Raw genomic sequence first — 27,243 nt, 5'->3', positions numbered from 1 at the left:
GCCTGTCTTCACCGTTAAATTGCCCCCCTTTATCATTCCCACTGTCTCACTTATCTTCAATCTCTGTGTCTACTGGGTGCTTCCCCACTACCTAAAAACATGCCCTTGTCTCTTCCATCCTCAAAAAAAACCCTCATTTGAGCCTTCCATCTCTGCACACTATATAAATCTATGTTTTCTTCCTCTCTTTTGTGACTAAATTCCTTGAAAAGACTATTTTAATGAGCTCCTCTACATCTTTTCCTCTTACATCTTTTTTAAATGCTTCAATAATTTTATTTTTTCCTCAAATGCATGTAAAAAGAATTTTTAGCATTTGTTTTGTTTCAAATTTTCTCCCTTTCCCCCTGATTGTAAGCAATTTGAAAGGTTTTATATGTACTATCATACAAAACATTTCCTCATTCATCACATTATAAAAAATACATATAAAAACATGAAGAAAATAAAATGAAAAATGGTGAGCTTCAATTGGCATCCAGACGCCATCAGTTCTTTCTCTGGAAATGGATAGTATTTTTCATCATGAGTCCTTTGGAACTGTCTTGGACTCTTACCCTCATCTTTATAGGCTGGCCTTCGATCTCATTTTTCACAGAAATTACTCTCCCTAAAGTTATCAAAGATCTCTTAATTGCCAACTCTAATGACCTTTTCTGATTTCCCGTCTTTCTTGAGCTCTCTGCAGTCTTTGACACTGCTGATCACCCTCTCCTCCATGATATTCTTACATGACCCTCTCCTGATTCCTCTCCTTCTGATCTGACCATTCCTTCTCAATCTCCTTTGCTGGATCTTCTTCCAGATTGTGGGAGCATAAACAGACGTGTCCTACAGGACTCTCTCTACAAGGTCTCTTTCTTTTTCTCTTGTACTACTTCACTTGGTGATCTCAGTAGCTCCTATGGATTCAATTATAATCTCTATGCTTGTGATTCTCAAATCTATTTATCTTGCCCTGTTCTCTCTTCTGATCGCCAGTCTTCCATTTTCAACTGTCTATTGGACATCTCAAACTGATGTCCTTTTGACATCTTAAACTCAATATGTCCTTAATCATACTCATTCCCTTTCCCCAAAACCCTTCCTTTTTCTTAACTTCCTTATTACTGTTTTTTTTTTTAACCTTACCTTCTGCTTTGGAATCAATGCTGTGTATTGGTTCCAAGGCAGAAGAGCAGCAAAGGCTAGGCAATTGGGGTTAGGTGACTTGCCCAGGGTCACACAGTTAGGAAGTGTCTGAAGTCAGATTTGAACCCAGGATCTCCCATCTCTAGGTCTGGCTCTCTTCCTTCCAGTCTCTTAGACTCACAACCTGAGTAACATCTTTGATTTCTTACTCTTTCATGCCTCCCTCACTCCATACCCAATTTGTTGCCAAGACCTGTAGATGTTAGCTTCTTAATATCTCTTGACTATACCTCCTTATCTTCTCTGACATTGCCCCACACTAGTACAGGCTTTTATCCCCTTCTGACTGAAATGTTGCAATGGTTTTCTGACAGGTCTGCTTGTCACAAATATCTCCTCCCTCCAGTTTATCCTTTAGTCAGCTATCAAAAGGAGATTCCTAAAGCATATCTTCCCCTATCACCCCCTACTTACCAAACTCCACGCCAGGATCAAACAGACAATCCTCTGATGGTCAAAACTCTTTATAACCTCCTGCCACCTTTCCAGTGTTCTTCTGCCTCTCCTCCACATACTCTGTGATTCACTGACCTCTTTGGTATCCCTCAAACAAGATCCTCTATCTCTCCATTCATGGTATTTCCCCTTGTTTTGCTCCAAACCTGGAATGCTCTCCATCCTTATTTCTGCCTCCAATTTGTTTCTATATGTGAGCTCCTGGAGAGGCCAGTGTCACTGGATCACAGAGTATGTGGAGGAGGGCTTCCTTCATATTCCAATGAAAATCCCACCTTCTATAAGCAGCCTTTCTTGATCCCCCTCAATCCTAGTGCTTTCCTTCTGTTGATTATTTACAATTTATCCTGGATAGTTCTTATTGTATAGAGTTGTTTGTATGTTATACACTGTGAGCTCCGGGACATCTAGGATTATCTTTTTTTTAAACCTTACCTTCTGTCTTAGTATCAATTCTAAGAAAAGACAATGACAGGAGCTAGATGTTTGCAGTTAAGTCACTTGCCCAAGGTCACACCACTGGGAAGCATCTGAGGCCAGATTTTAATCCAGGTCCTCTCCCCGCTACCTAGCTTCCCCCTCAGGGATTATTTTTTACCCTTCTTTGTACCTTCAGTGTATAGCACAGTCCATGCACCTACCTAGAAGGCACTTAATAAATATTTATTGACTGACTGCCTCAGCCTTGAAGGAAGACTTTGGATTTCAAAAATCCCCAGTCTCCTATTTGCTACCTATACTATGATATACCATGCTGCTATTATAGGATCATTCTGGGAAGCCATTCTTCATTTTGTTAGACCCTGGCACCCCCTGAAATGGGAGCAGGAATCCATCTGCACTAACAACCACAACCACAAGATTAACTAAAATTGATGTCACTTTTAAAAGTTTTTGGAGCATTATCCAGTTTATTTCACTTGATTTTCACAATAGTCCTATAAAGTAGGTGCTACTAGTATCCACCTCTTGCAAAAGAGGAAACATCATCATCATCATCATCATCAATTCACACCTGATTGGCAAACACTTCCAAACCATACTCATTGGTTATGAGAGAAGCACGAAAAGAATGTTGGAAAAGAATCTGAAGTGCTGTATATTGTAGGTAGGAAGTGGGGACAACTAAAACTCAATGACTTAAAGACTAACCCAAAGTCCCACTTTTTAGCCCTTCCTTTATACCTAGGCCATCTATCCCACTACAGTATATAGGCCCTTACCCAGTAAGGAAAAGCCCTCTCCCAGCTCCAGCCTGCATTTTCTCTGCTTCTTGCTCTCTGGTAGATTTTCCAAGAGTGCTCAGAAATTAGTGACTTTTTCAGGGTCAAATAGCCAACAGCTGTCTGAAGTAAGAACCTGATCTTCCTAATCTGGAAGACAGTTCTAGAGCTACACTATGTATCTATATGGCCCCTTTAAGCACTTATCAAATGATTTTTTCATTCATTTATATTTGCTTTGAATAAAAAGGCAAGACAAGAGTAAAGGCTCAAGAATCCTGACGTAATCAGTTGAGGTTTCCCAGAGAAGGTTGAGTGGCCCCTCTGGAAGTTTTATATATGGACTGTCTTTTAATAACTGGGGAGGTAGCTAATCCCATGAGACTCTCAGTCCTTATTCTTGATTCAATATCATTTTTTCCATCTATGATCCCAGAAATTCTGTGAGGGCCACTTTTTTTTCACGATCCCCTCTTTTGTTTCTCTTTGTTAAGGAATCTTTCTTTGGGCCCCCTCTGTAAATAGTTAAAATTTTCTATCGTATACCTGAGAAGGTATTCCCTATACCTAGACCTTTATCTAGAAAGGTTAGAGAAAGATTGCAATCTATTCTGGAGCAGGGGAAGATGGACTGCAACTTGGAGGGCACAGTAAGTACCATAGAAAGAGCCCTAAATTCAAATTCTCCCTCTGCTGTTAACTACCTTTATATTTAAGTCAATTAAATTCTTTGAGCCTGTTTCTTATCTGTAAAACATAGAAAGAGGTTGGTGGGGATAGGGCTAGATGGCTTCTGAGGTAATGTCCAAGTATAGAACCATGAAAACCTTTCAGTCCCAACCCATGATGGATCTGATATGGATCTGGCAGAAGCCACAGAAGGTACCAAAGAAGGGTTCACTGAGAAGCCAGAGCAATGAACTTGAAAATGAAGAACTTGAATAACCCTGCTAGTAGACAACCATGGACCAATTCTTGGAGGAGAAGAATGAAAGAATAATTATTTTTGTAGTTAGCTGGACCCAGAAACAACAGATAATTTGAGGTTTTCCCTGAAGTGCATTATCTTGCAGTCTGAGAAAGCTGTGATAGTTTTTCTGACAGAGACTAAGTCAACTACTATCCTCTTCATATATACATATATATCCTCCTGCCTTGCCACAATGCTCCTCCATGGATGCTCAAAGAAAAGCCAACAGAATAGTCTTTGCCTTCCAGGAACTCACATTCCAATGCAAACAAACAGGTAGACTCAATATTTCTACAGAATAGATGGAAGATGATCTTGGGAAAGAAGGCAATAATTAGTGGAGGAACAGGGAAGATCTCTTCCAGTAGGTAGCATAGGCAGGACCTTCCTTGTACATATTGGTAGGACCTTTATGAACATTTGGGGAATGATTACATGCGTGAATGAATAGGTTCCTAAAATACCTGAATAAACAACCAGAGGACATTTCAGTGTCCTGGGGTGACCGTTTCACACTTTCACAATCCTGGTCCTACAGGGAGAATCTAGGAAAAGCATGCTTGCCTAGGGCAAACTTTTTCCTTTTAATTAACTTGTAAATAATACCATGCTAATTGCCCTAATTATACCCTGGTGGCTCAGAACTTGCCTCCCTTCTGCCTTTGCCAGGTGGAACAAAATCTCAAACTTCTGCTATATACCAGGGATTTTGGTGGAGATGGGAAATGGAGAACAGGAAAAATATGCTGGTCAAGATTGTGGTTGGCAGGGGGGGGGGGGGGGAGGAAAGGAATTGGCATTTTATTAATCACCTACTATGTGTCTGGCCCAGAGCTTAAATGCTTTATAGATATTTATTCTTATTTAATTTTCACAACAACCACGAGAGGAGGTTGCTATTATTACTCCCATTTTACAGTTGTGGAAACTGAGGCAAATAGAGATTAAGTGACTTGCCCAGGGTTACATAACTAGTATCTGAGGCTGGATTTGAACTCAGGCTTTCCTGACTCCTGGTTTAACACTCTATACATTGAACCATCAACAGTGGTTTCCCAAAGTCCCACTAAGCAAGTTTGTGGATAGTTGGGTATAGCGAGTAATCTGAGTTAAAGCAAAAACAGTGAATACAGGACTGCATTAGGAAAGAGATGTGAATTTCTCCACTCTTTCTGGATGTAGCACAAGAAGTAAACAATCTTTACACATTCCTCTATATAAGGTCTAGAAAAACTCCTAAAACTAGAGTTCCTTCGCTCAGATTCATCTTTGCAATAGAAGAGAGACACATTAGACTCCCTTTCCCCAATTACATGCAAAAACAGTGTTTAACTTTTCCTTTTTTTAGTCTTGAATTCCAAATTCTCTTTCTTCTTCTGATCCTCCTTCCCTCATTTTCCCCTCCCCAGATAAGCAATCTGATACAGATTTTACATGGGCAACCATGCAAAACATTTTCCTCTATTAGTTGTTTTGTGAAAGAGATCTCAAATCTTAAAAAAAAAAAAAGGAAAAATAAAAAGAAGAAAAAAATGAAATACAGTATATTTCAGTCTGCATTCAGACTCCATCAGTTCTTTCTTAGAGGACATATAGTGTTTTAATCATGAGTCTCTAGAGTTGTCTTAGATCATTGCATTACTTAGAATAACAGGATCATTCATATTTGTTCATTGAGAAATATTGCTGTTACTGGGTACAATTTCCTGGTTCTGCTCCCTTCATTTTGCATAAATTCAGGTATGTCTTTCCAGATCTTACTTATCATTTCTTATAGTACAGTAGTATTTCCATCTATTATATACCACTTGTTCAATCATTCCCCAATTGATAGACAAACAACCCCATAATTTCCAATTCTTTGCTACCACAAAAAAGAACCACAGTAAATATTTTTTTGGAAATTTTATTTAGTCAATTTAGTACCACAATAAATATTTTTGTGCAAATAGGACCTTTTCCTTTTTAAAAAATCTCTTTGGGATACAGACTTAGTAATGGTATTGATGGGTCAAAGAGTATGCACAGTTTTTAGAGTCTTTTGAGCCCAGTTCCAAATTGCTCTCCAGAATGGTTGGATCAGATTGCAACTCCACCAACAGTGTATTAGTGTCCCAATTTTCCTTCAATATTTATCTTTTTCTTTTTCTGTCATATTAGCCAATCTGAGAGGTGTGAGATAGTACCTCAGAGATGTTTTAATTTGTATTTCTCTAATCAAGAGTGATTTGGAACATTTTTCATGAGGCTGCCTTTTTGAAGGATTACTGGTAGAGTGAGGGGAAAGGGGCAAGGAGATGGGGTTCTTATCATTCTTCTGATTAAATAATTTATAATAAACAAAAATGCCACTCTTTTTTTCATCTAGTCTTCATCCTGCTGTGATTTATATCATATCTATTAACTATGGATGTTCCCCAAGGCTCAGTTCTGGGTCCTCTTCTCTATAACTCACTCGCTTGTTGATCTCATTGGTTCTCATGTATTCAGTTGTCAGTCCTATATAGAAGACCTCCTGATTCATATATCCAGTCCAGGACTTGCCCCTGAAAGCTAAACCTGAATTATAAAATGCCTGTTGGCAATGCAATGATCTGGGACAATTCTGAAAAACATATGGCAAGGAATGCTATCTATTTCCAGAGAAAGAACTGTTGGAGTTGGATGCATGTGGATCAAAGTGTACTATCTTTCATACCATTGTAGTTAGTTTTATTTTGGGGTTTTGGTTTTGCATGAGTGTGCTTTTATAACAATAACCAATATGGAAGTGTATTTTGTGTGATACTAAAAATAAAATAAAAAAATAAACTACCTGTGGATATTTCCAACTGGATGTCCCCTAAGTATTTAAAACTCAATATGTCTAAATAAAAAAAAAAAATCCTTCCCCTCCATATATTGTGTATTGGTTCCAAGACAGAAGAACAGTAAAGGCCAGATTAAGTGACTTATCCAGGGTCACACAGCTAGGCAGTGTCTGAAATCTGATTTGAACCCAAGATCTCCCATCTCTGGGCCTGACTTTCAATCCTCTGAGCCTCAAAGCTTCCCCCTAAATGACAATTAATTACCTTTTCCTCCAGACTTCTTCCAAACTTCCCTCTTCCTACTTTCCATTTGCCCCGGTTTTTACCCCCACTCCCTTGTCCAGCTCTCCTCCAGAGCCATCTTCATCAGAGACTATCACCAGTTCTTAGCTCCATGCCTATCATCTCTCTCTCTCATCCTACTTGTTCAACATTTGCCAAATCTTATCACTTTTCTCCAAAACTCCTCTTTTTCTCCACTCTAATGATCACCACCAAAGTCCAGTCTCTCATGATCCCATTTCCCCTACACGATTGCAATAGTTTAATTGTTCTTTCTGTCTCAAGTCTCTTCCTGTTCAGTCCATTCTCCATTTGGCTACCTACGAGATTTTCCCAGAAGGCAGGTTTGACCAGTAAACTCAATAAACGCTCGTGACTATTAACCTGTAGGGCCCAACACAAACTGCTGATTGGCATCCAAATATCTTCAAAATCTGGTCTCTCTCTCGAGCCTACACAGAGCCCATCTTCTTTCCTGTTTTTTGCTTTTATTTTTCTATGTTACCCCTTCCCCCACCCCCACCCCAGCACTCTCCATCTTGTCATATTGACCTACTTGGTGTCTATCATACAGATTGCACTCTCTCTCCCATCTCGAGGTCCTCATGCCTCCTTACCTCCTCTCTCCCTCTTCACCCCACCTTTGCCTGTCAGAATACTTGGCTTCCTTCAAAGCACAGCTTTAGAATCCCATCCTGCCGGAGGCTCTTCCTGGCCTCCCCCACCCTCCAGCTGTCCGTGCCTTCCCCTCTACTCTGTCTTTTCTCGTAGGTACCTCGATACGTGTTAAGTCCCCAAATATAAGGTAAACTCCCCGAGGGCTGGGGCTGTTTCCATCTTTCTTTGCACTCTCAGGGCTTAGCACCATGCCGGACAGGTAGGAAATGTCTAATAAGTGCTTGCTAACTGATCGATTGACAGAGGCGAACGGTTGGCTCGGGAAGCTGGCCTGATAACTCAAACCAGCTTCCCAACATCACTCTAAACAAACCAGCTCTGCTCAGTTCCCCTTCTTAAGCAGCAGCAGCAGCAGCAGCAGCAGCAGCAGCAGCCGCAGCGGACGGCGCTGAAACCCTAGGTAAACCTTCCTGGTCCCGGTCCTGGCCCGGGTTCCCTGTCCCTTCGCCTCAGTTGCTTTCATCTCCCCACCCCCACTCCCTACCCTTCGGATTGCTCTTCTCATTGGCTGCCGCCATCTCCCCCTGGCCTCCTATTGGCTGATAGATTTCTTTCTCCGCCCCGCGCGGCAGACCTGGGGCTAGGGGACTGGGACTGGAAGGGGAGGGGAGGGGGCGCGGAGTCCCGCCCGGGCTCAGCTTCGAGAGTGGGAGCAGCGCCGCCCTAAAGCGTGCATTGGAGAGAAGGGGCGCCTCCAACCCGGGCGCAACCGGCTCTCCCAGCCTCCCAGCCCTCCCACTGTCCCAGGGAGGAGCCGTGAGACCCCCGGCAGGGCATCTTTGGAGAGGCGGCCGAGAGAACAGCGGCTGTAGCAGAAGAAGCCTCAGACCCGGAGGGGGGTGGACTTGCCGGGGGAAACTCTACCGTGTCTGGCAGATGGCAGCGTGAAGATGGAGAGCAAGGACATGGACAGCTATCTGCGGCGCCTCAAGCAGGAGCTGGTAAGGCCAGGAGCAGGCCGGAGGGTGTTTGGGTGGAGGGCGCTACCCCATCCCCAGCTGCAGGTAGCTGCCTGGTCTCTCTTACCAGGGCCTTGGGGAAGACGTTCGGATTGTCAGGGAGGGTGGGGTGGGGAAAGAGAAGCAGAGAAATGAATGTCCAGGGGAGCGGACCGGGGACCACGCGGAAACTTCGCTCAGAGTTTAGCGAAAGGGACACGCAGAACTATAGACGCAGTCCTAGGCAGAAACAGACAGTGAAAGACTGACACGTGAAGCCCCCCACGGCTTCAGACTGGGGAGCCACAAGGGGCCACTGACGGATAGCCGCAGACGGAAGCAGCAGCTGGACGAAGGGCCTCTGACACCTGAAGATATTGACAGCCTCCGACAAACGCACCGACCAACTGACGTACAGACAGACACACCCACCCACAGACTACCACGCGCGCGGAGAGACAGAGACTGAGCCCTAGACTAACTCGTGGAACGAGACTACCAGGGCAGAGAACGAGAGCGTGCCTGAGGGCTCTCGAAGGTCAGCGGCTTGAGCCTAACGGGGCCCGGCCGGGCGGGCGGAGAGCAGGGCCCACGCTTTCGGGAGGCCCGTCGGGCTCCGGGACGGGAGGGAAGCCGGTACTGCCTGGGGCTCCTATCTCTCTCTGCTGGAGCTTGGCAGGCTGGGCGGGGTGGGGGGTGGAAGGGAGGTGCGGGGGCAGGACAAGCCGGCTGTCTGCCCGGACTTGTCTGCCAGCCCGGAGGGGGGCTGGGGGCTGGCAGCTGTAATGACGGCGGTGGGGCCTGGGCACGGGGAGGAGGGGAGTTGCCAGGATGAGCAGGAGCTGCGGAGGCAGAGCCAGATGCTAGGTCTCTGCCTTAGGAAGAGAGAGAACTGGAGTGGGAGGGGTTGGGGGGGTGAGGGCAGGAGAGGGCAGCTTAGGTAGGGACAGGTAGCTCTAGGGGGAAATGAGTCGGGAAAGGGATCTGCCTGAGGTGGTGGTGAGCTCTATTGGGTAGCCCTCGGTCTCGGGGAGGCTCAGGCTACATAATGAGTTGAGCATATAAGGAAAGACTTGAAAGTCGAATTGCTGCGTAACTCCAAATATTTACCCTCCCAACTACATAATCTTTCTAGTTCACTTCCATTCAATCCAGTCAAAGAATCTGGGTTCAAATTCAGATTTGTCACTTTCTACTTCCGAAACTTTAGTCAAGTCACTTTTCCTCGCTGGGATAAGTTTTTGTGAATTAAAACATCTTTTATATACCTTCTAAATCCTGTGATCCTATGAACTCAATTTAATCCCTCCAGCATTCAGATGGAATCCTCTGCATCCTGTGGGGTTAATCTGGAGATGGGTTAGTGCAGGGAGGGGCTATTCCTTCTTTCATCGATCAATCAATCCACAAGAACTGATTGAAAGCCCGCTATATGCCAGGCACTGGAAAGAAAGACTAAATTAAAATCTTCTGAGCCCTCAAGAAGCTTACATTCTATAGGAGCAGACAGCACGTAAAATATGTACAGAAAAGTATTAAGAAACAAAAATAGATAAAATATCTCGACTCCCTTTCTTCTTGCCCCACCCTTTTCAATCGGGGAAACTAAAGTCCAGGGAAAGGTAACCCAGAAACCGGGAAGAAAGCCCAAGCGTGTCCAGTGACCAGCCTAGCTCTATAGACGTGATAGAATGACAGGTTTGCCTTTCTCCCCAGTACTTGTCAATGATATTGGGCTATACCCTCATAAAATCACCCCTACAATTCTTCTTTGTGCTGGGTGAATTGGGAGGGAAAGAAGTGCCTTGATAGCAGCATGGAGGGAAAGAGAGCCTAGAAGTAATGGAATCGCCACAGGTATTTTTGAAAGATCCCAGTACCGTTAGGTCACTCGTTCCCAGGTGTCAGCTCCTCTCTCCAAGGCTGTGTATGTAGATAAGCTGTCTGTCCTCAGGAGACTGCTGGGGATCAAAGTGAGAAGGGCAGGACCATGACCTTCCAAGCCCTTTGTGGAGTCCAGGCTGTGGTGACTCTTCCATCACCTGGGCACTGGACAGACAGGGACTGTGACATAATTCTTCATTTTGAATGGGACAGAGGGTTTCTTTGCCTAATTCCACACCCCTCCCCACTCCCCAAACTTTCTTTATAGAGGTGTTTATTAGACAGCTAGGAAGTGATTGGCCCCTATCTGGGGAATAGGATACTTGTCAGATTGTTGGGGTTACCCACTCCCAACACAAAGGGCTCTGACTTCTCTCTAGTTGTTTCTCCCTGTCCACAAAGGTCAAGGTTATTGTGGAGAATTCTTTCTCACCCTGGACCAGGAATAGGAAGAAAACCCTAGGCTCATGGGATCAAAGCCAGTCCAACTTCCTTTGTGCTTGGAGTGGGGGGACAGGGCCCCCTCCATCGCACCCCACGTTCTGAGTTAATGGAGGGGTGGGTGTTTCTGGCACAGGCTGGAATTTTAATAACCCTCTGATTTGCATTTTGCACAACAACTGGGGGTGGGGGAGAGGAGGTTGGGGGGGCAGTGTGTGGAAGATGCCAGCGGAATAAAGAAAGCAAACAGGAACTAGCACCCCAGCTCCAGATCTGAATACATTCCCTCAATCTACACCCCCATCAGGAACATGAGCCCAAACAAGGAGGAGAGGGAGAAGGAGGAAGAGATGAGGCTTGAGGAAGGCAGAGAGAAGGAAGCAATGAAGTCAAAGTCACCCAGCTCCCTCATTAGCTTTTATTTGGCCCTTTGTCTGCACTGTTTCAGTCTTTGACTCTCTTGGAGAGGAAGCCAAATGCCTGGCCCAGGGCCCAGACTGATGCTGAGACAGGAGAGAACTATCCCTGCCTCACCTTCCCACCCCCTACTCCCAGCCCCTTTCTCTGGGCCAGCCTGCCAGTTCTCAGGCTGAGTGGGCAGCTCCTTCCCAGACTGGGGCAGAGAGAGTCTGGAGCTTCCTGCTCCCTCTCCTCCTCTCCCCCTCTCCCCAGCCAGACCCTTGGGGTAACCCAGGGCCCGAGTGACCAGTTCTCCTACATGGCAGTTGGGGGTGGTGCAGAGGAGGTCATTCTTTTGACTGGATCTTTCTCAGGCTAAAGCAGTTGGGACTTGAGCCAGATGCAGCTCTTGGCTACCAGTGACTGGCTTGGGCAGGTGTTTTGCTTGGTCCTACACCAAGCTGAGAAGCAGCCAGAGGAAGTGAATACAGTCAACTTTCATTTATCTGCTCCATGGATGCTACAAAGCAAATGTTCCCTCCTCCCCCTCCTCTTCCCTCTTGCCACTAAGGGCCACTGTATTCCATCCTCAGCCAATGGAAAAATCTTCTGTATAAGAGATATGTATATGAGCCTTCTAGAGGCATATAGAAATGAATCTGGAGACTGATTATCTGCTGGTCTGGATTATCTGTATCTCTGCCACTCTGCCCACCCCCCAATTTTTTACTCATTCAATGAACACTTATTAATGTTTATTATTGTAGTTAGATATTATTCTATTCTATTTATCATTCTATTTATTATATTATAGTTTATGATACATTATATTTATTTGCCATTTTTATTATATCATGGTTTATTATATTGTATTTACATATTATATTTACCTATTACAGAGTGCTGTGTTAGTCTCTGGGGATGATGCAGAGTTGAAATAAGTAAGACACAGGCCCTTTCCTTGCAAGTTTACCATCCAATAAGGGAACAGAGATGGCTAGAATCCTTAACTTATGATAAGTACAATCCAGGGGTTCAAAGCACAGTTCTGGGTCCTATGGGAAATAGCTCATGGTGTAGGGATCAGTAGACTAGATTGGAATAGAAAGTCCTAGATCTGAATTCAAGCTCTGCACTCCTGTGCCTTGAGCAAGTTGCTTTTCTCTGGAACTCGTTTCCCCTTCTAGAAAATGAGGGAAATGGATTATATGGTCTGTAAGATCCCTTCCATTTCTAAAACTATATGCCAATGAGCTCATAATTCTATGGATCTTTCAAGTTAGCACAGTGCTTTTCCCTACCACAATCCAGGAAGGTAAGTAATGCATTTATTGTACTTTTGTCACTAGCTTGGTGGTGTCAGATGTGCTGCTGGGGGCCAACATCATTCCAGATTGTGGCTTGAACCAGATTAAAATATAATTAGGAAATATTCAACAACATAAGTAGAAATACAATCAAAATATAGATAAGGTTAATAGGTGGTTCTCTAAGTTAATATGCAGCCCACAGGCATCCTTTTAAAGTTGTGTCCAACTCTTGGCCCCATTTGGGATGTTCTTGGCAAAGATACTGAAGTGGTTTGTCATTTTCCTCTCCAACTCATTTTGTAGATGAGGAAACTGAGGCAAATGGGGTTAAATGACTTGCCCATGATCACACAGCTAGTAAGTTTGTCTGAGTCTGGATTTGAATTCTGGTCTTCCTGACTTCAGGCTGAGTGCTCTGTCCCCTGTATCAGCTAGTTGCTTGAGGGTATGGTTTAATATTACCACTGAGCTAACTAATTGGTGATCTTCCATCACTATTGGTCCTGGATTCAGTGGTGCCAATTCCAACTCACCTATGCCTTCTCCTCTTGTAACAGATATTATTTCTTTTCATTTTACAGCTTAGGAAGTTGAATTACCAAAAGAGGGATTAACTTTCTCATAGTATTGTATCAGAGCTGGGATTTGAATCCAAACCTCCTAACTCCAGTTCTAGTACATTTTCCCCGATCCTTCTGGCCCACTATGCTTTCAGAAGAGATAATCTAGAATTAACTCAGTTATCAAGAAACATTTGCTCCTGAAGGTTAAAGTTGTAGAATTTCCCATCCCTCTACCCCAGTCATCCATCACAACTGGAAATATACACTGTCATGGAGGAATGCATTTCCTCACAAGTGAGGTCGAGTAGGGATGCTGGGAGATGACTATGTGGTGGCCCAAGACAAAGTGGGGAGGGGAGTGGGGAAGTGTCTTGGCTTAGCCATGGAAGGTGGCCTGACTGAGCCTGCTAGGACCCTGAAAACAAGACTTTCCCCAGTGCTGTGTCTGTATCTCCTTGCCCACCGGGTATATGTGGATCCATAGATTGGGTTTCAGGAAAGAAGTTTGAATGGGCCCCAGGGTAGAGGCAGCAGCTGATACATTTCTTCATTAGGACATTGGAATGATAGGGCTATAATGACACCATAGGGGACATGTGGCCCACATCCTGACCTCAACAAAGAGCTGATGACTAGACTTCAAGTCTGAACCCCAGCTGCTCCCTGCTCCCAATGGGAGCTTCCTATCTAATGGTAGAATATAAGAGAATCTGAGAGCTTACAGAAAGAGACAGAGAGAGGAGGAGGAGGAGGAGGGGAAGAAGAAGAATTAGTGTTATTCTAACAGGACAACAGACAAATGAATATACATCACTATAAAGCCCCCTGAGTATGAATAACTGGGGACTTGGAGATCCCATGAGGAGGGAAATTTTTGAAGGAGAGCAGCATGTTTATGCTGGTGAAGAATAAAGAGGACATTTTCCTACAAGAGAAATGGTTTGGTGTGGGCAGGGTGACTCTTGTTCCAAGAGAGGTAAACAGAGGCACAAGAAGGGAGTAGCCAGAAGGGAAGAGATCCAGCATCTTTGGTCTAGGGCATCCTTCCTGTCTAGCAATATTTCATTAATGGAATTCTCCAGACCCAAATGTCCACCTGACCTGAAACTTCTGCCAAGTGGGAAAAGATTGTGGATTTAGACCTAGAAAGGTCCTAGATGACCAGCTGTACTAACTTCATGATTTTATATAGATAAGGAAATTCTGGCCCCTGGAGAAACATTCCAGATTTCTTTCTTGAGGTAACACCCCCAAATTCAGAGAAAATGAAAGTGTCTGGATTCAAACCCAGGGCCTCAGTATCCAGAACTAGAATTTTTTCTACTATACTCCCACTGTTTCTGCTCTACACATGGGGCCTGTGTGTGTGTGTGTTTAAGGAAGCACAGCTTTTTAAAAATATTATTAGGATTTTGACAGAAGGCTTGGTTACAATCCTACTTCTGATTCACAAACTGGCTGTGTGACTCTGGGCAAGTCACTTAAACTATCAAGTGGCCCCATGTACCTCTCTACCTCTCCAACTTTTAGAGGAAGTTCCAGTCTATATGGTAGAGGAAGTTACTCACTCATAGAGATTTCTCTATACCCATGAAATCAAAAGTCTAGTAAATATATGTATATGTAGGGATATATTTTTTACAATTAAAATAATTTTAATATTTTGTTATTTTATATCATCATAATTTCCTTCAAAATGCTTCTCCTTCCTAGAGAGTCATCTCTTATAACAAATATTTTTAAGTCAAAAAAAGAGGGTAAAAATGAGCATAACTGAAAAAATGTATATAGAATACTTGTGGACCTTCCACTTCTGCAAAGGAGTGAGATGAGGAGTCTCTTCTCATATCTGTTCTTTTGAATTATGCTTATTCTTTGCAATTTTTTATCTAGATTTTTTAAATCTAGCTTTTATTGTATTTTTACTTATTTTGTCTTTTAATATATTTCCTCCTCAATTACATTAAATTTAAATTTTTTTTAATGATTTTAACCTTCATTTAAAAAAAAAAACTGATGAGTCAAAGTCTCCCCCTCCCTTCTCCCTCTTGAGACAGCAAGCAATTTGTTATAGATTTGACATGTGTAATAATGTAAGACATTTTCCCATGATATATAGAATATGTTACTTTTATCATTATTCATAGTATATCTTTTTGTCCCTATTTTTGTGTATGCATTTTCATCCTTATTTTTACCTGGATGAGGAAACAGAGGCTTACATAGAATCAGTAAGAGCCATCGTTCCAACCCAACTCCCCTCCCACCCTGAGTCCAGCTGGAATGTCATGGCATTCTACCGCCTTTTCAGCTACAAACCTCCTCATTTGTTTGATGAAAGCACTATGTGTATTCTCAAAGAGCTCGTGTGGTTCTCAAGCCACGAGCTGTTGACCCTAGGTCTAGGGAGAAGCCAGAAGAGTTGCCTTGAACTCCAGCATGACTGATCTAAGCTAGACAAGAGGATTTCCTGGGAAGGTGATTAATTAGCAGAGGAGCAGTCCTCCAGGGAGGCTGGGCTGCTCCTCCAAGAGATGGTTATGATGACTTGGTGATAGGACACTCTGGATGCTGCAGTTATCTTTTCTCGGGGGTCTGCCTTCTTTCTCCAACTAGAGGTCAGGGACCGAGTCTTCTGTTTCTTTGTCTCCTTCGCAGGGCGGATGATAAGGCTAAATAAACATTTATTGACTGATTGCGTGGAGTTTGATGAGATAACCTATGCGAGGAGAGTGAGAATAGAGGAGAAATCACTAAGGAGGAAGAGGGGCGGGATGGGGTAATTTAGGGCGGTCCATCTGTCTTTTGCCAAGGCATTATCCCATAAAGAGATGCTTTTGGGGAGAATGAGTCTCTTCCTTTTTATGGGCGCCCCTTCGTCTTATTTCCTTCTAATCCCCCCCCTCCCGCCTCTTCCTCATCTTCCCACCTCCTTCCCTCCGGGGGCCCTTGGCTCAGGCTCCCTCCCTCCTGGCCACTAGGCTCCGTAGCTTCCTGTGGGGAGATCCAGCCGTTCCAGCCAAGAGCAGGGGGGCCATGAAGGTCGTCATTCACGGGGCCGGGAACAAGATGCTTGGCACTGGGGGATTGTCCCCATTTCCTGCCCCAAGCCTCTGCCGATGCCTCTGGGCGGGGCTGGAGAGAAAGGGGTCACGGAAAGAGATGGGGAAGGAATTGTGTGAGGACCTCGGGAGCCCCCTGGCAGAGAGGGAGGGAGGGAGGGAGGCGGGGAAGCCTGCCAAGCCCGTAGGGAATCTGGCTGAGCGAGCAGAGGGCGTGAGACACAGGGACGGAGGGCACAGCTGTGAGAAGCAGTCAGAGGGGCCGAGGGAAGAAGGAGCCAGGAGGGAACAGAAGGTGCCTTGCCCACACACGTACCCTGCTATGAGGGGAGCAGACTCACAGCATCGTAGACTTCGAGTTAGGAGAAACCTCAGAGACCAGGTCACCAGCCCCGTCCTCTTATGGCTGAGAAGCGTGACTGGGGTAAGGTCGCACAGGTAGGAAGTGGCGCATTTGCCGGCCCTCCGGCTTCCAATCCGTGTTTCCTACCCATTGCACCGAACTTGGCTTTTAGAGGGGAGACCTCTCTGTGTGAACAGGCAACCTCATCCCGCTCCTCACGGGCAGGAGGAAGAAAGCCAACCCCCCAAGATGCCCTGCGGTGGCCCATAGTCCTTAGAGGATTCTTGCAGGCAGGTGTCCCCCATTCACGCCGGCGGATTAGCCTGGAAAAGAGAAGGCTCTTCGAGGGGACTAAATCTTTGGCGCAAGACTGGAAAGAGGCTCAATCCTTCCCCCCGCCTCGGCCCACAGGCTGATAACGGCTATTTCCCGTAGGTGGGCGGCCCTTCCTCCCGGTTCCCTCATTTCACAGAGCCGGAAGGGACCTCAGAGGCAAGAGCAGGTTTCCCCCAAAACCATCCCATGGACGGCGGACGCTGCCTTATTATCTAGAGAAAACTGAAGAGAGACTGGGGCGGGCGCCGGGGGTGGATCCAGCGCATGCCGAGACCAGAAGCTCTAAATCCGGGCTTATTTCCATGCAGCCAGAGCATTAAGACTCACTGACTTTGTATAGAGCGCTTTCCATTCGTACTGGGAGTCAGCGGTGAGCGAAAAGAATAAGAGCTAGCATTTGTCACCAGCGATTTGTAAATATTTGTACTTTCTCTACCACTTACCAAAGACTGCATTATTTAATCCTGGCAAGGACCTTGGCAGGAAGGTGCCACTATTAAAAAAAAAAGAAGAAGGAACTTCCATCTTTTAATCAATACTGTAGAAGAGTGGTAAGGGCAAGCTGATGCGGGTTAGGTGACTTGCCCAGGGTCACCCAGCTAGGAAGTGTCAGAGTATTATTATTAAATTATTCTCTATTTACAGATAAGGACACTGAGGCAAATGAAGGATGTCAGACAAGGATCCCCAGGCCAGTCTGAAGTCAGATTTGAATTCTATTTCCCTTACACAAAGTCCAGCACTCAATCCACTGAGCCATCTACCTGCCTCAGTGCCAGCCTGGGACTCAGAGGACTTTGGGGCAGCTATCTGCCTGACCCTAAGCCAGGGCACCTCCCAGGGTCTTATTCTCTTGTAAATAGAGAGATTGGACTAGGTGGCCTCTGAGGTCTCTTTCAGCTAGGAAGCAATGACTGGAATCTCATTTGACTGGTCTAGAAGACTTGGGTTCCAATTCTGTTTCAGACATGTACTAGTTGTATCACCCTGAACAAGTCACTGAACATGTCCTCACTTCCCTAAGCTGTAAAATGGGGATAATAATAGCATCCACAGTTGTGATGAGAATCAAGTGAGATGGAAAATGCTTCAAAACCTTAAAGTGCTGGATGGTTGTTGGTTATTATTATATGCTTCTCAACACAATCCAGGGGGGAGATTAGTTAGTTATTATTGTCCCTATTTTGTAGTTGGGAAAATTAAGGTAAAGGGCCTCATTTGATCAGTTCAGTTGTGTCTGATTTGGGGTTTTCTGGCAGAGCTACTGATTTGTTATTTCCTTCTCCAGCTCATTTGACAGATGAGGAAACTGAAACCAACAGGGTTAAGTGACTTGTCCAGAGTCACACAGCTAGTAAGTGACTGAGGCTGGATCTGAACTCAAAGAATGAGTCTGAGTCTTCCTAATTCCAAACCCAGTGCTTGTTCTATCCCCCTATGCCATTGAGCTTGCCCAAGGGACTTGGCTAGGACCAAATAGCTACTAAGTCCTGGAGGCAGGATTTGAACCCAGCATACACCCCCCCCCCCCCCTGTGTACAGCTGCTTCTTTTATTTGCTAAAGGCATTATGAGGAGGAAAGCAGGGATGGAAGGTGGAAGAACAAAGGAATGGCCAGGAGAGGGGTATGGCCTTGGAGCTCTGTGTCCTGTCTGCACCCCCCCTTCCCAGCCCTCCCTGACCCAGGGAATGATTCTCTTCCCCCAGCTCCATGGGAGGATGGGGCCCTGGGAAGCTTCAGTGCCCAGCTTCCCCCAAGCTTTTCTCCATGTGATGGGGCTGCTCCTCCGGTCTTCCAGCCTAGGAGGAGGGGCACAGCTTGCCGTTGGCTCCATGCTTGTTTGGGTGACATCATCCCCTTTGGGGCTTTGTAGGGTGACCCTGTTAGCTCCTCTCTGAGCTGGGCTTTAGCCCCAGCAGCTGATGCTCCCTCCTCCTCCTCCTCCTCCTCCTCCTCCTCCTCTCCAGGACTTTCCTGTTTGCCATCACCCCATCACAGGCAGCTGCTTTCTCCTTCCTCAGTCAGGGGCTGGGCTAGAGTTTGGCAACACAGGATACTAAGCAAGGGCTGAGGTTCCTGTGTCCCCGAGGCCCCCATCAAGCTGCTTCCCTTTCCCTCCTCTGTCACCCTGAGCCCGGAGGATTTACTGACGTCATCTAGTATTTTAGCTTCTTATCTTACAGGCAGAGAACCTGGAGCTCAGAAAGGGTGTGATTTGTCCAGGACCAACAACTATTAAATGTCAGAAGTGTAGTTTGAACCCAAGTCTTACTGACTTTAAGAACTATGCCAAGGATTCTTCTTCTCTTTTCCAAACTCTTGGGTTATGATACTAAGTATTGGTTCTAAGGCAGAAGAGTGATAAGGGCTAGGCAAATGGGGTTAACTGACTTACCCAGGGTCACACAGATAGTAAATGTCTGAGGTCACATTTGAACCCAGGACTTCCCAAATTTAGACCTGGTATTCTATCCACTGAGCCACCTAGCTACCCCTAATAAGGAATTAAAAAAAAAACTTTTATATCTAAGAACTGATACTAAGCATTGATTCCGAAGCAGAATAGCAGTAAGGGCTAGACAATTGGGGTTACGTGACTTGCCCAGGGTCACACAGCTAGGAAGTGTCTGAGGCCAAATTTGAACCCAGGTTGTCCCAATTTTAGGACTGGTATTCTATCCACTGAGCCATTTAGCTACCCCTAATAAGCCATTTTAAAAAGCCCCTTATCTTATATATAAGAATTGATACTTGTATTGGTTCCAAGGCAGAAGAGCAATGAGTGCTAAACAAAATGGTGCTTTATCCACTGAGTCACCTAGCTGCCTTAAGAAAAGAATATGTTGGGGGCAACTGGGGGGCTCAGTGGATTGAGAGTCAGGCCTAGGCTCAAATCTAACCTCAGACATTTCTGTGTGTATGACCCTGGGCAAGTCACTTCACCCCCATTGCCTAGCCTTTACCATTCTTCTGCCTTGGAACCAATACCCAGTACTGATTCTAAGACAGAAGGTAAGGGCTTAAAAAAGAGGGACAGAATATGTTGATGTTTACTTAAATGCATTTATAAAATGTTTATATCTTAAAATGCCATGTGATCCTGAGCAAACCATTTGACTGGCTTTCCATAAAAAATATGGACGAAGTCCCATCTGTGTAAATAAAGAGAGGTCTCTTCTCAGGAGTGAGCTCTGGACACGAAGGAAGTCAGAGGCCCAGGCCAATAAAAAAGGTTTTAAAGTATTCCTCCTTATTCCTATCTTCCACTCTGGCCAGCCTGGACAGAGGAGCCACGGGGATCTTGAGGTCCATTTGGTACCACGCATGGGGCCTCTGCTCAGTGGCTTGCCCTGGGCCCAATCATTTCAAAACTCCATTATTTCAAAAGAGGGATGATTTCCCTTTTGTAGACCAGCAATCACAATGGCCCCTTCCTTCATGGTCTCTAATGAGGTCCAAGAGTCATGGCGGCCAAGAGACTCATGGCTCACAGCCCTCTCCACAGGATGCTCTCAGACATCAATAGTTGGTACTTGAAGCCTTTCCAGCTTAGTCCCAAGGCCAGCTCCATGCCCTCGAGAGGCAACAGCCTGCCCCAGGAGGTTTGAGCACTTGGCTTGGACAGCCCCCTGCCCAGATGCATTGCTATCTGGATGGTCTCTTCTCAGTGCCTGGCTCTGACTGTTCCACATGTACCGCAAAGTCAGGCGAGCCAGCTTGGTCCCAGGAAACATGCTGTCCTCCACTGAGTTAGATGGAATAATAGTCAATGAACATCTAAAGAGCACCAGGGATGTGCAAGGTACTCTGATGGGCACCCCAAGGGATAGGAAGATGAATGAGGCTCAGACCCCACCTTTCAAAAGTCCTCTGAAATGAAATTTTGAGACAGCGGATAAAATATGCACCCGACTACTACTACCACTAGCAAACACCACCACCAGTAATATGAATAACAATAATAATATAATGTGATGAGTGTTCTAACACGGTCCCCAAATAGGGTTGGACTGTGCTGGTAATGTGAGGAGAGGGCTCTCACTTGGTCTCCTGTGGCTGAATGCACTCTCTCCACTTCTTTTCCAAAACCCCAGATGGGTGCCACTCTCCTACCTGAGACCCTTCCTGGTCCCACTTCTACTCCCAACTCCCCCAACCCCCATTGTTGTTGTTCAGTTGTTTTTCCATCATAACAGCCTTAGGAGGCAGATATTGTAAACACTCACATGCCCATTTCATAGATCAGGAATATGGCCCAACATCCTATAGCTAACACACGGATTTAAATCCAGTTCTCAGTTCAAATCTGGCCTCAGACACTTCCTAGCTGTGTGACCCTGGGCAAGTCACCTAACCCCATTGCCTACCCTTATAATTCTTCTGCCTCAGAACCAATTCCTAGTATTGATTCCAAGACAGAAGGTAAGGATTTAAAAAAATAATAATACCCAGGTCTCTTTTTTAAAGTTTATTCATTCATTCATTCATTTAATTTAGAAAAATTTTTCCATGGTTACATGAATCATGTTCTTTTCCTCCCCTCCTTCCACCCCCCTCTCATAGCCAATGAGCAATTCCCATGGTAAACCCAGGCCTCTCCAGTGCCAGTTACGTCCTTAATTTCCCCTATACTCACACAGCACGGCAGACTGAGCCCTGCACTGGTTAGCCAAGGACCTGAGTTAAATTCTGCCTCTCACGTCATGGTTGGGTGACCCTGAAGCAGTCTTCTAAGCACCCAACCGCAGGTTTTTAATCAATAAAACCAAGAGGTCCAAGTTGGTAGCTTCTAAGGTTCTTTCCAGCTCAGGCTCTCTTCCCCTTGATCTTATCAGCTGTGCTCCGGAAGGTCCAAGGGCACAGGGAAAGGGGCAAAGAATCAGGAGGCAAGTTCTAGTCCTGTCTCTGCCCCAAAGAGCTGGATGAGCCGCTTCACTGGTCCAGCCTTCCTCTTCCTCCTCTGTGGTCTTTGGCTTCTGCCATTCTAGCTCAGAGAAGGGGGCATTGGATTTGGCTCCGGCAGGGTAGGTAGGATTTTTATGGGGAGGGTTGAAGGGAGAGACATTTTAGGTGGAAAATAAGGTGGGAGGGATGAGACCAAGGCAGGAAAGCTGACAACTATTTCTTAGGAAAAGGAATGGACTGGTTCATCTATGACGTAAGGTGGGCATTCGTGTCAGTTACATATGACAGGAGAGAAGGGTGGAATTAACATGGGAAGGACCTCCACTGTCACAGTAAGGAATCTGGGTTTTATTCGTTGGCCAGCGATGGTTTGGGGGTGATAGGATCAGAGCTGTACTTTTAGAGATTCATCTTGAGATGAGGGTAGTCTATACGATGTTTGGAGGGGAAACATTGGAGGTGGGAGATGAGTTAGAAAGTGTAAGATTTAAATTAATGTCCAGCAACTTCAAGAATTATATTTTATAAAGTTTATTCATAATCACTAGAAATAAAGGGGAAAAAAAGTAAAAATAAGACCACGTGACTAAATTTTCTTCCCTGTTTAAAAAGTCCACTCCACCAAAGCCGCAATAGGAAGAGGCAGGGTGACACCAAATTTATATTCTCCCTACGTCAGCACGCCATGTGAGGAGAGTGGAATGCTGGGAATTGTACTTTTTAGGGCAACAGATTCTAATTATGCAAAAGCTATTGAGTGAGGGGGCAGCTGGGTGACTCAGTAGACTGATGGGAGGTACTGGGTTCAAATCTGATTTCAGATAATTCCTAGCTGTGTGACCCTGGCCAAGTCACTTAACCCCCATTGCCTAACTATTTTTTTTAAACCCTTACCTTCCATCTTGGAGTCAATACTGTGTATTGGCATCAAGGCAGAAGAGTGGTAAGGGCTAGGCAATGGGGGTCAAGTGACTTGCCCAGGGTCACACAGATGGGAAGTGTCTGAGGCCAGCTTTGAACCTAGGACCTCCCGTCTCTAGGCCTGGCTCTCAATCCACGGAGCTACCCAGCTGCCCCCTTGCCTAGCTCTTAATGCTCTTCTGCCTTGGAACTGATACTTAAATATTTTAAAATAATAATAATTTTATTATTTTAAAAATATTTTAATTTAATAATTAAATTATTTAGCACTTATTAATTTAATAAATATTATTATTATTTAGGTTCCAGGGGGATTCCCAATCCTGCTGCGGCATCCCGACAACATAAAAAGAGCTGGAAGTTGGGAGATCTGAGTTCCAGTACTTGATTTACTATTTTCTAGCTCTATGACTTTTTTTAACAAGTCACCAAATCTCAGCTGCCTCTGTGTGTAAAACAACTGTAGAGGGTTTGACCAGATAATCCCGGAGGCCCCATCCAGTGCTAACATTCTGTAATTTGACCCTGCATTCCTTCTGGTCTTGAAATAGATCCACAGAACTCATAAATGTGGGTCTGAGGGATGTTGGGAATATGAAATACTCTCAGACAGAGGGAGTAGGGAAATTTGTAAAGAAAAATAGAGGTAACTAAACCTATTTTCATACCCCAAATCTGCCCTATATTATAAGCATTATCAACCTGTGCAAAAATCTTATATTTGTTGTTTGTTTGTTTTTTAAACGCTTACCTTCCATCTTGGAGTCAATACTGTATATTGGTTCCAAGGCAGAAGAGTGGTAAAGGCTAGGCAATGGGGGTTAAGTGACTTGCCCAGGGTCACACAGCTGGGAAGTGTCTGAGGCCAGATTTGAACCTAGGACCTCCCGTCTCTAAGGCTGACTCTCAATCCACTGAGCTACCCAGCTGCCCCCATATTTGTTTTTAAAAGGATAAAAATCAACTTTCTCTCACTCCATTTTCAAATTACGTGGAATTCTAGAGCTCCAAAGAATACAGTTTGGGAAACAAAGGCTATAGCACCCCAGCAGAATAGAGGAGAAATCATGAGGCCCTGAACTTGGCTGGGGGCAGAGACGATGGAAAAAAGGGATCTCTAGGAGAGACCTTGCTGAGATCTGAGTGATTCTGGAGATGAGGGAGAGGAAGGAGTCAAGGATGGCAAGAATGAAGTCCCTATGGAAGGATGCCAGTAAGATGGAGGTTGGCATTGGGTTAGTAGGGCAGAGGATAAGCTCGTAACCAGCCATCTCCATCTCTAGCTCCAGCTCTGAGCCTACCCATTGGAGATGAGATGCTGGAGGGGCTCCTGCCTCCCTGTCCTTGTACCACTTTTCTCTGGCAGCCAGAGATGGAGATGGAAAGTGAGGAGACAACATCCCAAAGGAAGAAGGTCATCGGAGCTGAGGGCGAGGGAGGGAGAGGCATCGGGCATCCGGGCTGGGCGATGTTGGTGATCCTTGCTACTGAACATCGATGTATGTCTTTGCTCCTTTCTGCTTCGCCCCACTTGGGTGGAAGAGCCTTGGCCAGGCAGACTGATGGAATAACCAGGGTGCAGGGTCTAGAGGAGATGCCCAGGCTGTCTAGGGAAGCTGAACGCTCCTTGTCGCTGAGCTGGCCCATCACACAACCTGAGCCTCAGTAGTGGAGGCGTGAAGAGGGTCCAGGAGGATTTGCTGCCCACTAGCCAGGGAATTCAGCTTTGTGAAGGCTCCGATAGAGAGTTCTATTCCCTCCTCTCTCTGGGCTTAGGACAAGATGCATTAGGGCGAGCCTGGGGAGGTAAGATGATCGGTGGGTCTCTGGGGGGCTTAGACAACAGATGGTCTCTTCAGGGTTTGATGGCAGTAACCTGAGCAAAGCTCTGGAGGGGCTCTGGGAGGGGGGAGGCAGCTTGGGTCTAAGAATGGGGGGGTGGGGAGCTTTTCAGTGAATGTTATCAGAGATGCCCCTTTCTCTCACCCCCAAACTAGGCTGTCACCCAAACCCAGCTGGCAGCCCCTTCCAGCTGCCAGCCCTTGGATTCAGTTAACTCTAATCGAGGGGCTAGAGTTAGGCATCACTAACACTCAGCCTAATCCCCCAGGCAGCTTGGCTGTCACTCCCCTCAGACATAGGAGCAGGGCTGCCTGGGCCTGGGAATGAGGGGAAACTTCCAGCCCAAAGCAGAGAACATGATCAAGTGTGGGAGACTCGGCTACTCTCTGCAATACAAAGATCCAGGCAATTCTGAGGGATTTGGGACAAAGAATGCTCCCCACCTCCAGAGAAAGAACCGTTGGAGTCGGAATGCATACAATTTTTCGTTTGTTTATTGGGGTTTGTGTTTGGGGGGGTTGATTTTATAAGATTATTCACTTACAAAAAAGGAACAACACGGATTAAAAAAAAGCATAACATAAAATAAACAAAGTAGACCACAGTTGGGAGAGCACAGGTGCTTGGGAAGGGTTCAAACAGCTATCATGGACTTTTTGAGGATCATAGGCCTCCCCCAATTCCTCCTCACCACCCCACCCCCCAACCTCAACAGCTGCTTCCAACCAGATGTAGGCAGCTGTCAGGGCAAAGTCCAGGCCTCCCTTTCCTTTGATGAAGATCCTTTGGGAATCATAGTCTATCTTCCCCCCCAGCCCCCAAATATCCAGCTCCTATAAGAGAAAAGGGAACCTGGGGGCCCTGGAGAATAAAGGGAGTCCAAGAAGTAAACCTCTGTGTCTAGAATCCTAGACTTATTGTTGGAAGCCTTCTAACCCTCGTTTTACATTGACTTACCCAAGGCCAGGTCGGTAGGATCAGAGGCAGATTTTGAACCCTAATTTTCTAAGTCCCAAACTAGCATTCTTTCTGTTATACCTCACTTGGCACTCATTTTGCAAAACTTGTTCCCAGGCTCTCTAGCTCCAAGGCCTCTACTCTTTCCATTGGGCCCTGCTACCATCTTGGCTCAGGGACACGGGGGAGAAGGAAGATGCTGTACTAAAGGAGGGAGGGAAAGGATGACACCAGAGAGGTTCAGGGGCTTGATTCTACTTCTCTCTGCAATGCTGGCATTCTTTCTCCTCCAAGAAATTCTGAGGGGTATAAAGAAGCAGCAAGAAAACGGATGATCTCTCAACAGGCTCACTCGCTGTGATTCAGGGCCAGCCATCCCCTTGGTAGCAACACTCTCACCTGAGTCTTCTCTGTCTCCTTCCTTCATAGGTGTCCATGAAAGAGGTGGGGGATGGACTCCATGATCAGATGAACTGTATGATGGGAGCCTTACAAGAGCTCAAACTCCTTCAGGTACAGACGGCTCTGGAGCGGCTGGAGATCTCGGGGGGCGATGGTCTGGGCCCTGCCCCCAGCTTCCTGCAGGGCCCCAGAACTCCGCCAGAGCCTTGCAGGTGGGCTGGCAGCCGGGGCTCAGCCAGGCCCAGAGCCAGCTCTCCCTGTGGCCCTCCGGGCTGCGGCAGCGCCACCAGTCTTTCCTCCCAGGAGATTCTCCCTGGCAGGAACCTCGTGCTCCCTCCTAGGACTTGGGAGTCGGAGAGCCAAGGCTTCATTCAGCAGAGGGTAGAGCGGGCCGAGCCGGACGACTGGACCTCCACTCTGATGTCACGAGGCCGTAACCGGCAGCCCTTGGTCTTGGGGGACAACGTCTTCGCAGATCTGGTGGGCAACTGGTTGGACTTGCCAGAACTAGAGAAGAAGGGTGGGGAGAAAGGGGAAGCGAGCGGGGCAGGCGGGGTGCCCGGGCCTGGAAGCCGGCCCCGGGATCCAGGCCGAAGGTTCACCCTGACTGCCAATATCTTCCGGAAATTCCTGCGTAGCGTTCGGCCAGATAGAGATCGACTGCTCAAGGAGAAGCCGGGCTGGATGACCCCCACAGCCAGCGAGCCCTCCACTGGGCGCTCCAAGAAAGTGAAGAAGCGGGGCCTCTCCAAGGGAGCTGGCTACTTCCCCTTCCATACCACGGGGGGCACGGGCCAGGGAGAGAGGCCATCTTCGAGCTGCCCCAAGGCCCTGGAGCCCCCGGCCTCCGGCTTTGACATCAACACCGCCGTGTGGGTCTGAGCCCCGGCATTTTCCACCGCAGAGGCCAGGCTGTGCTGGGCCAAGTCTAGATGGCAGATGCCGTCGGCCCCGGCTCTGAACTTTCTTTCAAAGCTCCCAGAGAAGTAACAGGGAACGGTGGGCATCTCAGGACGCTGAAGCCGCCGGTGCACTCGCTCCAAGGAAAGCCACAATCTCCTCCCAATAAAATGATAGCTAAATGGCGACAGTAGGGGGGGACGTTGTGTGCATGTGTGTGTTTCCACATTGGATTTGGGACAGCTATCCCAAGGGGTGCCCCTGGGGGAATATCCCTGGCACTTACATCAGTGCCCTTTAACTGACTTCTGAGGGGTTGAGGTGAGGAAGGGGGGGTGTATCTAATGTTACATACAAAACAGGAACATGAGAACTGCCGAGACCCTCCCAATAAAGACATTCTCTTCAGAAACACCCTGCCCCCATTTC

The 27,243-nt window shown here is 46.2% G+C and overlaps 1 protein-coding gene and 1 long non-coding RNA gene across 4 annotated transcripts; one reads left to right on the top strand and one right to left on the bottom strand.

The window, feature by feature from the left end:
• The first annotated feature begins 8,168 nt into the window (after positions 1 to 8,168).
• Positions 8,169 to 27,226, top strand: INKA2 (inka box actin regulator 2). 3 transcript variants are annotated; one of them, XM_056819208.1, is made up of 2 exons: positions 8,169 to 8,551; positions 25,942 to 27,226. In XM_056819208.1, the coding sequence occupies exons 1-2, from the start codon at positions 8,501 to 8,503 to the stop codon at positions 26,794 to 26,796; spliced, it is 906 nt and encodes a 301-aa protein (XP_056675186.1). In that variant the 5' UTR covers positions 8,169 to 8,500; the 3' UTR covers positions 26,797 to 27,226. The 3 variants fall into 3 exon arrangements, with proteins under 3 accessions (XP_056675186.1, XP_007485206.2, XP_007485205.2); XM_007485144.2 differs by lacking the exon at positions 8,169 to 8,551 and adding an exon at positions 8,721 to 9,086; XM_007485143.3 differs by lacking the exon at positions 8,169 to 8,551 and adding an exon at positions 16,515 to 16,645.
• LOC130457508 (uncharacterized) lies at positions 12,103 to 16,653 on the bottom strand. The gene is made up of 2 exons (XR_008916769.1): positions 16,524 to 16,653; positions 12,103 to 15,864 (listed from the first exon to the last, which is right to left on the bottom strand). It is a non-coding gene; the product is annotated as an uncharacterized LOC130457508 (long non-coding RNA).
• Positions 27,227 to 27,243: the final 17 nt, after the last annotated feature.

This window comes from Monodelphis domestica, chromosome 2, assembly GCF_027887165.1.
Source record: "Monodelphis domestica isolate mMonDom1 chromosome 2, mMonDom1.pri, whole genome shotgun sequence".
NCBI classification, from domain to species: domain Eukaryota; kingdom Metazoa; phylum Chordata; class Mammalia; order Didelphimorphia; family Didelphidae; genus Monodelphis; species Monodelphis domestica.
The sequence above is the reverse complement of the archived record's forward strand: the minus strand, read 5'-3'. Positions and strand labels throughout refer to the sequence as shown.

Coding starts and splice junctions, on each gene's coding strand:
- INKA2 (XM_056819208.1), top strand. CDS start 8,501: ATGGAGAGCAAGGACATGGACAGCTATCTGCGGCGCCTCAAGCAGGAG. Junction 8,552..25,941: donor GGCGCCTCAAGCAGGAGCTG/GTAAGGCCAGGA, acceptor CTTCCTTCATAG/GTGTCCATGAAAGAGGTGGG.